General features: G+C 38.0%; 1 protein-coding gene across 1 annotated transcript in view; it reads right to left on the bottom strand.

Annotated features, from left to right (window-relative positions):
• Window positions 1-11,283, bottom strand: part of LOC140735511 (myosin-16-like) — a 62,970-nt gene extending 51,687 nt beyond the window's left edge. Inside the window, exons 1-5 of the mRNA XM_073060672.1 lie at window positions 11,272-11,283; window positions 7,116-7,373; window positions 4,745-4,888; window positions 2,296-2,452; window positions 831-858 (exon numbers count right to left, since the gene is read on the bottom strand). Of these exons, the coding sequence (XP_072916773.1) occupies window positions 831-858; window positions 2,296-2,452; window positions 4,745-4,888; window positions 7,116-7,319 (533 nt within the window). The 5' untranslated portion in view covers window positions 7,320-7,373; window positions 11,272-11,283. The remainder of the gene's footprint in view (window positions 1-830; window positions 859-2,295; window positions 2,453-4,744; window positions 4,889-7,115; window positions 7,374-11,271) is intronic.
• Window positions 11,284-13,966: the final 2,683 nt, after the last annotated feature.

Genomic DNA, 13,966 nt, shown 5'->3' with positions numbered 1-13,966 from the left:
GCCGAGGATAACATCTCTAGTGAGTTTAACAACAGGCCTTTGCATCTGACCAAACAGCACCCGTTGCCCATTTTGTAACTTGAGTTTCATCGTCAATTGCTAACTCAGCTTTCCCTGCTGATTGCTTTCAGCATTTTGTGCTTCAACTTCATCTTTCCAACATTTGCAGTTTTCTCTGTGATTTTCAACTGCCAAGTCAATTGTCTAGATATTAATAAGTTTATGCTCAAGATATGCAAAGCAAGTTGATCTTCTCAGACTATTTTTTTTGAGTGTGTGATCCCTTCTTTCTGGATAACTGAGAGGATGAATGTAATTAATTTAAGGAGTTCATCAGCTTCTAAAAAGGGTTTAAAAAGTATGGATATTTTTTATTATATTTGTGCCACCATGAAATGTTGATTTGCTTTCCAAGGGCAAATCAGTTAAAAACAAATAGGGTTAGATAAGCCCCTTTATTACAGCCATATTTAGAGAACATACTCCTCTAAGTGACCATGATTTCTTCTCATTATTTTTGAGGAACTATGATCTGCTGACTTCATATCTCTGTGCATGCATTAGAACTGCAGGCCTGTTGAATTTTACCGGAAGAACTACATTGCTTCCAAGGGCAAATCAACAAACAGGGTCTTGCCATTGTCTCCTATATGCATAAACAATGAAAAAATATCTCCCTAGATTGTTCATGGATTCATGCAATCTTATTCCTGCCTGTATTTTTGCATACCATTTTATAGGGTCTTTGTTGGGCTATATTTGTAGGGGACAATATTGTTTTAAATATTGTTTTAAAAACCAAGAACAGATTTATGTAAATAGGTACTTACGTGATGAGCATTGACTGGTTTTCACGCTCTGCAATAATAAAAGGCAAGTAGACCAGTTAGTAACTGGCACCGTATCAGTCTCAGTCAATTATATTAGTTAATTGACAAAGAGTAAAGATTACAGTATTAAATCAGTAATGACGTCTTTGCCTGTTTATTATATTGGCATTACTTGAGTAACATTCTCAAACGACTCATGAAGTGTAGGCTGTAAAATGATTGCAGGTTCTTCCACAGGTCAAAATTCACTAGTATCTACAGGTTCAAGGGTGTTGATATTCCTTTCTCTATTTCCATCACAGTTTATAAGTTTGTTTGCCTCAAGTAGTAAAACAACTTTCCCAAATTGTCTGTATTACTGCTGACTACATAGCAACAATCTAGTACCTTCCTTACTCAGTGTTTTACAAATGAATCTCCACAGAATAGCTTACATACACTTACTTAAAGAGACAAAATGTAAAATAAAAGTTATAGTAGGCTAGTTTTTATTATTTATGCCTTCAGAAGTAATTATTGAAATGATGCCACTTATTTTTCAATAAACCTCTGTGTAATTGTGAAATAGGTACATATGTATAGTTGTGCATATTTAAAGTGGTCTTATCCCTGCTTTGCAACCAGAGAGGGTAGAATATTTAGTGGAGATTAACCAAGTGTTGGGTTCCCAAAACCTTTGTGAGATGAGGTAAAAGGGAGAGACATGCTGGGAAAAGGGAAGAGAGGTAAAGTGAGAGAAACTGTGAAAGACTTAGACACTGCTCAGGAGATATACAGAGCAGCATCAGCAGAGAGATTCAAGTTAAGAAAGAGTAATTGTGACAATAGTTTGGTATAACTGCTCCCAGACCACAGCCTGAAGTCAGAAATACATATTACCCAGAATGCTCTGCTTCCATTTGGAACTAAATGTATTTCCTATTTATTCTAACATGCATGCAGAATGAAATATGATACCTCTTTTGCCAGCCAGAAGTGAAATGATATGGCTGTAAACCAGACCTGGACATTACACTGTTGGAAGTAGCTAGACTGATTTGATCCAGAACATTTGCAGTTGATTCTTCTCAACTTAGCACAATTAGCTAGAAATGAACCAGTTTTTAATCAAAAAAGCTATGATAGTTTTAAAGGAAGGTTTGTTTCATTCATCGGGCAAAGGATTTTTCTAACTGGACTAGGAGGCCTGTTTGCTGTCCTCTGTTATTTAAACAGAGTTCGTTTGCTGAGTAAACGGATGGTTTGCTGTACATCCTGCATAAGATCTGTACTTCCTCCAATTCCTGCTATAAATACAGCTTCTGTCAAAAGTTTGCCAGTCCCTTCCATAAAAAATATTAAACTTGGTTTATTAAACTAGACACACAAAAATATTCACTAGAGATGGTTCAAGATTTAAGGCAAAATACATGAATATTTAAAACAGAATCTTCAAGATGCTGTGTTTGCTCTCTCAGTTTCTTACCCATGAGCATGTCATGATAGGCGTTGTCTGAGATTGAGAAAAGATGAGGAGGCATCTCATTGCGCTTCCTGCCCTTGTACATATTAGCCACTCTGGCACCATAAATGGGCAGCCACTTGTAGGGGTTCACTGTTACACAGAACAACCCGGAATATGTCTGCAAAGATAAAACACAACCCGTAACGAGATGAGAATATGTCACCATTTAATGAAACAGTTATGCATCTTTATTTTTATTGGTGTTTAACAATCTGTTTAGTAAAGATGCACAACTGACCTGAAGGCATGTGCTTACTATATTGTCAGAACAGAAACTTCAACTTGTATAGAACCTTTGATGACCTAGAAACTCTTCATTGTCAAGGGTAGAATATTTAGTGGAAATTAACCAAGTGTTGGGTTCCCAAAACCTTTGTGAGATGAGGTAAAAGGGAGAGACATGCTGGGAAAAGGGAAGAGAGATAAAGTGAGAGAAACTGTGAAAGACTTAGACACTGCTCAGGAGAGTGTTCAACTGCTCAACTCTTCACCTTAGAAATTTATTTTCTATATTTCGGTCCATAATTGGGCACCAGAAGTAGCACCTGATGGATAATAGTGACTAGGAACATTTTTGGTTTTCTTTGAAGTAATCACATCAGAAACCCATCATCTCCGACAACAATCTGCTCCCACTATACTACTCCACAAACTAGCCAAAGATTTGTACTCAGTCTGTATCTCTGGATTGAGAACTAAATCCACAATCTTCTCATTCACCAATTGGGTACTGTCCTCTGAAACATGACTGACAACTCTGTTGCTTCTTTTCCTTTCACTGAACATTCAGCTGGAATTAAGATCTTTGCTCGTTCCAGAGCAAAGATAAATGATAAGTTTTCATGTCACTACCAAATACTCTTTTACAGGTTTGGTATCATGGTTAGGAACTAAAGATTTGCAACAAGCTTAAAGGCATCATTTCTTAAATTCTAGCCAACTGCCATTACTTTTCAAGCTTGATTGCTTTTGTCCTTCTTCAATCCTCACCAATCTTGGCTTCGGCATTGCCTCCAACCTCTAATGGAATTTTTATAACTTATTATCATCTAGGAGGATATCAAGCCCATCAAGCCTATATTAGCTCTCAGACCAATCTTATTCTCCATCTAACTTCCTTGTAATCTGTTCTGTCACAAATGTCCATTAACACCCCATTGATTCTTCCATCAGCCACCTGTGTAAGGAGTGATGTACAGTAACCAACTAACCCAATAAGCAGCATATCCAGGAATGCAGGAGGGGAACCCTCTTGGTCACAGGAATATGGAAACTGCACTCAAACAGCATCAGAGATGAGGTTGTTGGAGATGCAAGGCAGCAAATCTATCAGGATTAATCCTTCACGTCATTTAAGATCAGTGTTCTTATGTTCTTATAAGGCAATGTGGATAGAGCTGAAAATAGACAAGTCTATTTGTCTGCCTTTGACACTTTGTTTAAGGAGAAAATAAATTACATTCTCCTTGGATAGAGAATGTCTATACAATACTGAATGCAATGGTGGGTTGGAAATTGGAAGTAAACTGTAAGGTAACCTGCAAAAAAATGAATCTCAAGGTAGTATATGGTCCAGGCTTGCTAGAGTCTCTGGTGCTCTAAGTTTAGCATGTGACATATCTCCATTGATTGAGAATATGTCCTTTGAAACTGTAATATTGCTACTGCAACAGGTGGGCATTTCTTGCTCATGAAATATTCTTTGAGATTAGTCCCTCCCAGCCAGAATCCTTATGTCTTTTCTCTTCCAACCTGCTGATGAGAAGAAATGCCCCTTAGGCCCTCTCCTCTTTCTACTACTCATGCCAGAGGGCCATTCGCACCAAACCTGAGGCTCCCATATTTTGAGAGAATAATTAGGGTATCCAAAAATTCATAATATTTTCTGTGCATTTCTTCAGCGCAGCTGGATAAAATGACATGGCCTCCAATTCAGTTTTTAATGTACCTGCAAGTGATTGAAAGGGCCTTTGACATATCACTGGTGGTGATGACAGGTAGGTTCTTCCTGATGTTCAGGAAAGCTTCCTGTGCTTGGCTCATAGTATATACACAGGTGACTTAATTTGTCTGTAGACATATTAACATAACGTTGCAGAAATATTAATTGTTCCAACCATCTACTCAACTTCTTAGATGTATAATAAGCTGTGATGTGATTACAATTTGCAACCAAAATTACAACTAAATTGGGACCAGCATCGTCAAAAACAAAATCTAAGCTATTTATTGTTTGGGCCCAGATCCATTAATCTATCCATGTGCTTGTTTGTCAATCTGCCTTTTTGTCATCTTTCATTCATAACTATCTTTTCTCTTACTGCATGTTCAGATCAATGCCCCTTCACAGACCACTCTCATGAAGATATACAGTTAAAGAGGTACCGATGAAGATTACTCTGAGACTTACATAGATTCGCATGTTGACATAGCGATCACGCAGATTCACAAGAACGCTGGCCTCATTTAAAAAGGTCAGGTTGGCCATGTCTGTAGCTTGACAAAACTTGGGTGGATTCATTTGCTGAACAAATTCTTTCTTTAGAGTCACAGTCTGAAATGCAAATGAAATTTTTTTTAAAATGCACATTAAACTTATTACTTTATTATATTACTTTAGAAGAGTATAATCAAACAAAAAGAATTACTTAACCATTGTACCTTACTTTGTGAGAGTAATGACAGTAAAGGTGAACTGCACATGAACACAGAACTGTTTTTAATGAAAAGCCATCAACCTGAAACATTATCTCCTTCTCCACAGACTCCACCTGACTAGTTGAATGTCTCCTTTAATTTTTGTTTTTATTTTACAGTATCTGCAACTTTCACTCTTTTGGATTATTGTGAATATATAAATTTTGATGGTCACAAGACTAACATCGTTTAATTTAATTTTGTTTTTTATGTAGAGATAAAGCTTGGTACAGATCCTTCCAGTCCAGCGAGGTGCACCATCCAGCAACCCTCCTATCTGACCACAGCTGAATCACAGAAACTAATTAACCTTCTAAACTGTATGTCTGTGGAATTTGATAGGAAACCAGAATACCCAGAGCAAACCCACATATTCACAAGGAGGACATACAAACTCCTTACAGACGGCATCAGAAGTGAACTCCCTGAACACAGAAAGATGCTTGAGCATTTAGCTTCCAGGCACATTTTTGAAATGTTAATTGATCAACACATCTTACTATATTCCTGGCCACAGTTTTATTCACTTTATATTTTAAAAAAAAAACACCTTCATTGTTTGAAACTAACTTTGAACACTGGCCTTCCTTCTGGCCCAACATCACCAGGTTCAGGAACAGTTATTATCCTTCAACCATCAGCATGGATAACTTCACTCAGCTCAACACTGAACACAACGTATGGACTCAATTTCAAAGGCTCTGCAACTTATGTTCTCAGTATTTTTTTCTCAGCTCAAGATGGTAAAATCTGAGACACAGGCATAGCCAAGCATGCTCATTTGTCAATTTCTAGTAACTTTCAGACTATTCTATTGGTGTTTAATATTATGGCTTGTCAGTCTTTGTGTGTAGTTTTTTCACTGATTCTATTGTATTTCTTTGCTCTGTAGATGCCTGTAAGAACATGAATCTCAGAGCAGTATATAGTTTAGAAATAAATTTAATTAAAACCTTGAACTTTCAGAAAAGGATTAGAATTAAACATATCACCTAATTTTATTCACAAATCAAAGATGTAACAAAGTCAAACTTCCTCACACAAATAATTAACCCACACAGAATGTCTACTGGATAAAATGTGTTTATACAGCTTTTAGTTCAAACTATTTCAAAGAACTAAGCTGGCCATGAATTGTTGAGATCAGTTATAACATGGTTTAGGGCATTAATAATGTACATTATCCCAGGCTCAAATAACTAAGAAAAGTTCTTAAATTCAGTTTTATTTATCGTCCCCAATTTATTCCTGACTGTTGCTATGTTAACCTCACTTTCCTTCGTAATATGGATTAGATAAGATTATGCAGAAACAGTGATACAGATTGATTTAAGCTAATTCCAGGAATAATGAAAGATATCAGCAGGCTTCCCTTTGGCTGCAAGTCATTTTTTGAAATGGTTCTAGTGTATGCAGATACACGTGGCACCTGATACTCATTGTAATGATCCCAAATGATAAGATCAGAAATAACTTGTTTGGCCCCTCCAGGGGAACCCTTGTTTTCTTTAAGCCTTCTCCCACCGAAGGACCCATCCATCATCTGATAATTCCTGGGATTTTGCTTCCATCACATTCCAAGAAACCATTCCTCCCATTAAATACAGCGTAAAAAGGAATGACTTCTCGTATCTGTCCAGAATACTTTCTTTATTAATTGGTACTTCAGCCCCTCAAGTGCTCTCTTCATGCTTAAAGTACCTTTATACATTAAAATACTCCCACACAGTTGCCTTTCATTCATCAGTCTTCAGGGTTGAGTAGTCCATCAATTTTGTGGATTGTTTGTATCCCTGTATATGGCCAATTGAATGAAGATTAAGGAGCATGTTTAAATTAGAATGGAAATTTTCCCAAACATTTACTCTGATTTCTACATTGGCTCTAATAAGCTAAATTATTTAGAAAGATAATTCATGGCATTTACAGTGGCCACTGATGATCAAACTTGCATATTATGAACTACATCCATTTACAACTGCAGTTGAAGAAAACAAAGTGAAAGATGCATAAATGTTGTAAAACATTATGAGAGATAGTTGTTTGTCTCCTTAAGTACAAATAATATTATAATTTCCACTTACCGTATTCTTGATGGTTTTTACAGTTACTTGGTCATCTTTCTCGGACTGAATCTCTCCTTCAACAAAACCATCCTTTTCATCCTTCACCCAGCAGGACTTCTTGATGTCATAGGGCTTCTTCATGAAGTCCAGTTTCTCCTTTTCACTAGGAGCCAGGAAAGGCATGGGATCAACGTCATCTCCACAATCTCCTTTGCCTGGCATTTTGAATTCAAATTCACTGCAGAGTCCTAACTCGAGAAGAACAGAGAACTCCCTCTGAGGACACAATACAAGAGAAGAAAAATTCAGACAAGGAAAAAAAGTCAGAAACTGAAAGCATTTTAGAATTCAGCAGCCTGACATCACACTGCTATTCCTGTGACACAACTGCCCAAGGCATTTGCTGCTGTTTTTATTAAATTCAGGAGGCTGAGAAAATGTCACAAAGGGGGAAAGGTTCAAAGCAGCCAAACCTGGAGGAGGTGGGGTAAGTCAAAGAACTGTAAGACCGAATGTGATTAGTGTTAGTGACTAAAAGCAATACATATGTCCACTAGTTTCATAAGACCAGACCTTGGGACTAATTCAGCTAGAAGTACATGTGCAAGAACATTCTGAATAAAGAGTGAAAATCCTTCCGTTTATTAACAAACCATCGACCTAGTGTTAGCCTTAGTGCAGAGCATTGCTGTGTACACCAGATGAAGATAGTGAAGGTCATGAACTGTGGGGAGGACCCTTTGGGCTGTCAAGTTTCTGACCATTTAGGGGTATCCTGGTTTTCCTTCACATGTCAGGTACTAACATGTAAAACAAATTATACCTTTGTACTTTAATGAACTTACCGGATTTAAGGATTTAGAAACATAGAAACGAAGCTGTGCCAAACATGTCCTTACCTTAGAAATTACCTAGGGTTACCCATTGCCCTCTATTTTTTCTGAGCTTAAAGTACCCATCCAGGAGTCTCTTAAAAGACCCTATCGTATCTGCCTCCACCACTGCCACCGGCAGCCCATTCCACACACTCACCACTCTCTGCGTAAAAAAAACTTATCCCTGACATCTCCTCTGTACCTACTTCCAAGCACCTTAAAACTGTGCCCTCTCACACTAGCCATTTCAGCCCTGGGAAAAAGCCTCTGGCTATCCACATGATCAATGCCTTATACACCTCTATCAGGCCACCTCTCACCCTCTGTCGCTCCAAGGAAAAAAGCCCAAGTTCACTCAACCTATTCTCATAAGTCATGCTCCCCAATCCAGGCAACATCCTTGTAAGTCTCCTCTGGACCCTTTCTATGGTTTCCACATCCTTCCTGTAGTGAGGCGACCAGAACTGAGCACAGTACTCCAAGTGTGGTCTGACCAGGGTCCTATATAGCTGCAACATTACCTCTTGGCTCCTAAACTCAATCCCACGACTGATGAAGGCCAATGCACCGTATGCCTTCTTAACCACAGAGACAACCTGCACAGCAGCTTTGAGTGTCCTATGGACTCGGACCCCAAGATCCCTCTGATCATCCACACTGCCAAGAGTCTTACCATTAATACTAGATTCTGGCATAATATTTGACCTACCAAAATGAACCTTCTATAATATCATAAACAAAGATTCACCATTTGGCCTTAGGATCTCAGCATGCTGGCAATAATCTATCTTAGTTTCATGGAGAAATAACAACCTATCTCTGTGTATTGAAGGAAGACAGTACAGGCTATGTCTAACATTTTGTGAAATGTGACAAATTACACAGGATTGATTTTTTTAAAACTTTGGCTGATGTAATCAACTTTCTATGTGTATGTATACAAAAGGCTATGACTGTAGCATTTTGAAGATCTGGCGACTGCACTGTTAGTGAGCCATTCTTCCCTTATTCATGAATAATGGTATTCTCCAGCCACTTTGTAGTCTGCGTCAAATTTACCTGTGATCAACTTTAACCGAATTTCCTTAGCAAATTCATTTCCCTAACAGTACAGCCTAAGTAGTGGAGCTAGTGGAATCAGGAGAGACAGGAGGCCAGAACTGCAGGAATGTTGATATCTAAAAGACTTCTTGATATTGGACAGATGGAGGGGGTCAGGTAGTGAGCACATCCTTGGAGGGATTTTAAAACAAGGATCGTCTTTTTTTTATTCTGAAGTGCCATCAGAGTGAGAGTTAGTGTAAAAGGTGAATAAGATGTGGATCGGTTTAAGATTCACGTAGCAGATTGCTGGATAGATATGTGTTTATGAAGGCAGATAGGAGGCTAGTAAGGAGGACCTGGGAATAATTAATGACATGTTGAAGGTTACCGCAGCAGATGAAGCAAGGTGCATACATCAGGATGCTCTTCAATGACCACTGCTCTGTATTCAATGCCATCATCCCCTCAAAGCTAAACAATAAGCCCTTAAGACATCCTTGTGCAACTGGATCCTTAATTTCCTCACTTGCAGACCCCAGTCAGTTTGGTCTGGCTACAACATCTCCTCCACAATCACCGTAGGCACAGACGCACCACAAGGCTATGTGTTCGCCCCTGTTCTGCTCGCTTTATACTTATGACTGTGAGGCTAAGCAGAGCTTTAATGCTATATTTACATTTGCTGACAACACCACTGTTTTGGGCTGAATCAAAGATGGTGATGAATCGGCATATAGGGGGGGAGACTGAAAATGTGGCTGAATGGTGCCACAATAATAACCTCTCTCTCAATGCAAAAGAAAACAAAGACTGATTATTGACTACCGAAGGAGGTCCATGAGCCAGTCCTCATCAGGGGATCAGAGGTGGAGAGAGTCAGCAACTTTAACTTCCCTGGTGTTATCACTCCAGAAGATTTGTCCTGGATTCAGCATGCAAGTGCCATTATGAAGAAAGCACAGCAACACATCAACTTTCTTAGAAGTTTTATAAATATTCAGCATGTCATCTATAACTTTGACAAACTTTAATAGATGTATGGTGGAGAGCAGACTGACTGGTTGCATCATGCCCTGCTATGTAAACACCAATATCCTCAAACAGAAAAGCCTATAAAACGTAGTGAATACAGCCCAGTCCATCATAATTAAAGCCTTCCTCACCACCGAGCACATCTACAAGGATCGCTGTCACAGGAACATCCGACATCCAGGCCATGCTTTCTTTTCACTGCTGTCATCAGAAGGTGGTACAGCAGCCTTAGGTCCCACACCATCAGGTTCAGTTATTATTCCTCACCATTAGACTCTTGAACCGATGGGGATAACTTCACTCAACTTCACTCATCCCAACTCTGAATAGTTCCCACAACCTGTGGTCTCACTTTCATGGACTCTTCATCTCATGTTCTTGATATTTAACATTTTTTTTTATTTACACAGTCTGCACATTGGTTGTTTATCATCTTCATGTGTGTGGTTTTTCATTGATTCTATTGTGGTTTCCTTGTATTTACTGTGAATACCCGCAAGAAAATGAATTTCAGGGTGGTATAGGGTGACATATATCTACTTTGATAATAGATTTTCTTTGAACTTTGAAGGTTTTAACTTTAGTTAAAAAGTTAGGGTTTTAATGTTCAAGGTTAGAGTGAGTTGCAGTGGTAAAAGACCATCTTAGTAACAGCGGAGAAAAACCTTTTTTCAAGCATATCATAGTCTTTCCAGCTTTCACTTTTATTTTATCTACTGCTTTTTCCACCGTCCTGTCAATTGTCTGGAGATAATTTCCTCTGCTTAATTTTGCAAATATAGCAGCTTTTGCATTGTTAAAAGTACTTTCAATTTTTCCACTAAACATTTCACTTAATACATACTTTGTAGATAGTAATGAAAAAAGTGACTAAACAATCATAACTGATCAATAAAAGAAAATAATGATATAAAGACATTATGCTGAAATAATATTGTAAAACCCAAACTAGCATCAGATGTTCTTAACAGAAGACATGTTTTAATAACCCTCAGGACTCAGGAACTCTTTCACTACCTCAGGCTCTTTGGAAGAGTTATCCATTAAACCCATTTCCCTGTTTCTCTACATTGCCCTACAATGTTTTCCTTTGCATATATTTACCCAATGATTTTTTTATACAAACTCTTTACAAAAATCCAACTGAATTCATCTCACCTCACATTCAAAACAACAGGAATGAATTACCTTAGTATCAGAAATGTTGTTACTAAATTACTTACCACACACAGGGACAGAAGTTGTTGTGCAGTCCGGTTTGGAATTTGCCTTTTATATTGCACATAATCTCCTGACGAAGCAAAATTCATTAAGCAGGGAATCCTTCGTTGAACACTCATTGGCTAATCTCAATCCCTAGTGTATGGTGCAGTTAATAGCCTGTTTCTTGGGAATTCTGAAATCCAACTCATTTCCGTATAAGGGACAGGGAACAGGTGTTAACCTGGACACTGCATAAACTTAATATATAGGAGATAAAGTTACAACATTACATGAGGGAAGCATTATTGAACAGAATAGTTAATTTTTAAAACAAGGTTTATCTCATGAGGTGTTTCTGGATGAAAAATAAGCTTAATGAAATGTTATTCCCTGTTTTAGCAAAAAGTTATTCTACTTATTTGGTATGATTAAATGTCACCTTGCAATCTGTATTTCACTTATCTTTTATTCACACAAGAATGACAGAAAACAAAGATGCATAAGCACATGTTTGCCTTCTGTGCTATACTGCATTAAGATATCTCAGTGCCCAGGCCTCATTAACCATACTAATGCAGTGTAGAAACATATGGTGATTATGATTCTGATAGATCAAGAAAAGTGTACTATATCTCTTATAGCGCCCCAGTGTTGGAATCTTAAAATAAATATCTGTCTTGAGGAAAGAGAATTCTATCTTCCTACTTTACCCATACCTGCCTCTTTGAATATCACAACCTGTAAAACTGTTACATCACCAGAAGATTTACACAGTCCTGCTGGAGAAATAAGGTTCCGTGAGTTCAGGAACAAAACGGGGGACTTAAACCCTTTAATTCTTTAAACTGCCAAGGTTTTTTCTGGGAGAGGATTGGGATCAGGGCAGGATTATCAGCTGAGAAAATGGCAGATGGAAAATTAGGAAGGCTTCGGTAGGGAATTCTGCTCAGGAAGGGAGACAGGATATATTGAGAAGAGGTTGAGTATGGGGTGGGTGCTAAGGAACGCATGTGGAGGACTTGAGGAGTGGGAGATTTATTGTAAGAAGAGAGAAGGTGAAGAGAAGAAAGCCAGAGAGAAGAGGAGTCTGGTCTTGGTGGTGGAAACAAAATATGGAGCCAAGTGACAGAATGCAAGGGAGGGAGGGACAAGTAAGAGTTGAAAAGAGACTGAGGGAGTGTTATAAAAGATGTGGAAACTGGGAGTGTACTGGCAGAGAAGAGAGGAGAAAGATCCAGGCTGAGAGGCAGTATAGGTGTTGGGCGACATCAAAGCCTGAGTTCTGTTGTTGTGTGGATCTGTGCTTGTGAGTGTCTGAGTGAATACATAATGTCAGGTGCTACCTATATGTCCATTTACATATCAGAGTCAATGTCCATGCTGTCGAATCTGGGTCCCAGTCACAAGATCCTGACCTTGCTCCAGTACGTCTGGTGAGCGATGTCTACCCCACAGTCAGAGAAGTCACACACTGGCATCTTTCACTCCTCAATAAGTAGCTCCACAGACAATCCCAGCAAAAATGGACTTGATCATTATTCTGTCAAGCCATCCTTAGTTACCCCAAAGGACTGCCCAAAAGAAAAGGAGAAAGACCTGACAGTTTGTCTTTCCTGCCTCTGAGCTGCTTGTTATTCTTTCTTGCCTTAGGTAGTTCAGTTTTATTAAGTCTCATTAGAGCTGATGGAGAAAGCACTGGCTTAGACGTCAGAGAATGTTGTTGATCAATCCTAGTGATCCCTTTGCCAATCAGTCAGTTCCATTAACGTTATCACAGGACAATACATTTGAGCCTCAATGGAAGGAAGGTGTACATTCCTTAGAAAAAGAATCTTCTTTTGTAAAATATAAATATTTTAGGGAAATTATTGGTAATATTTTTGAAGTTAGCAAATTTAAATTTCTGTTTTCATAAAACTTAAGATGATCTTTCCAATAATTTACCTCTTTAATCAAAATATTATTGAGTAAATCTAAATTAAGTTTTTACTTCAATATGAAATATAATCAGGAGTTGAAAGCAGAGAGAGCACTTACTGTTATGAGATATAGTACTGATACAGTCATAATTCAAATTTCCTCAAGGACTGCACACCAAAATAGGCAAATGTGACATTTCCCACTGGTGATAATCAAGTAATGTAATGAAGTATAATCATTAATACCTACACAAAAAGCCTCAAGCATTTAAATGGGGAAGCAGAATTTGATCATTCAAGCTGTTAATAACCATATACAAAGGAGCAATTTGAGTTCCTTTCTTTGTAATTTTCTTTCACAACAAACACTTAAAATTTGATATCTTTTTCCAAGGCTGAAGTTCGTGATTGTGACTGGTTATAATATTGCTTTTGAAACTCTATTAGATTAGTCCCGATCACAATATGAGAAATTAAGAAAGAATATCAGAAAGAGATGACAGGGTGGGAGATATTCACTCTGCCTGTCATTTAACATCCTCACAGTCACTGAATCAGTATCAGGTGTAATGTCATCAGTATATGTCATGAAATCTGTTAACTTTACAGCAGCAGTAGAATGAGATGCATGATAAATTAATATAGGGAATAAAAACAGAGTTACATTTTGTCTATTAAATATGTTAATTTAAAATTAATGGGATAAAAACAGAATAAAGAATTTTTAGGTAGTGTTAATGGGTTCAATGTCCATATAGATTTTGGATGGCAGAGGGGAAGAAGCTGTTCCTGAATC

This window comes from Hemitrygon akajei, chromosome 11, assembly GCF_048418815.1.
Source record: "Hemitrygon akajei chromosome 11, sHemAka1.3, whole genome shotgun sequence".
NCBI classification, from domain to species: Eukaryota; Metazoa; Chordata; class Chondrichthyes; order Myliobatiformes; family Dasyatidae; genus Hemitrygon; species Hemitrygon akajei.
The sequence above is the reverse complement of the archived record's forward strand: the minus strand, read 5'-3'. Positions and strand labels throughout refer to the sequence as shown.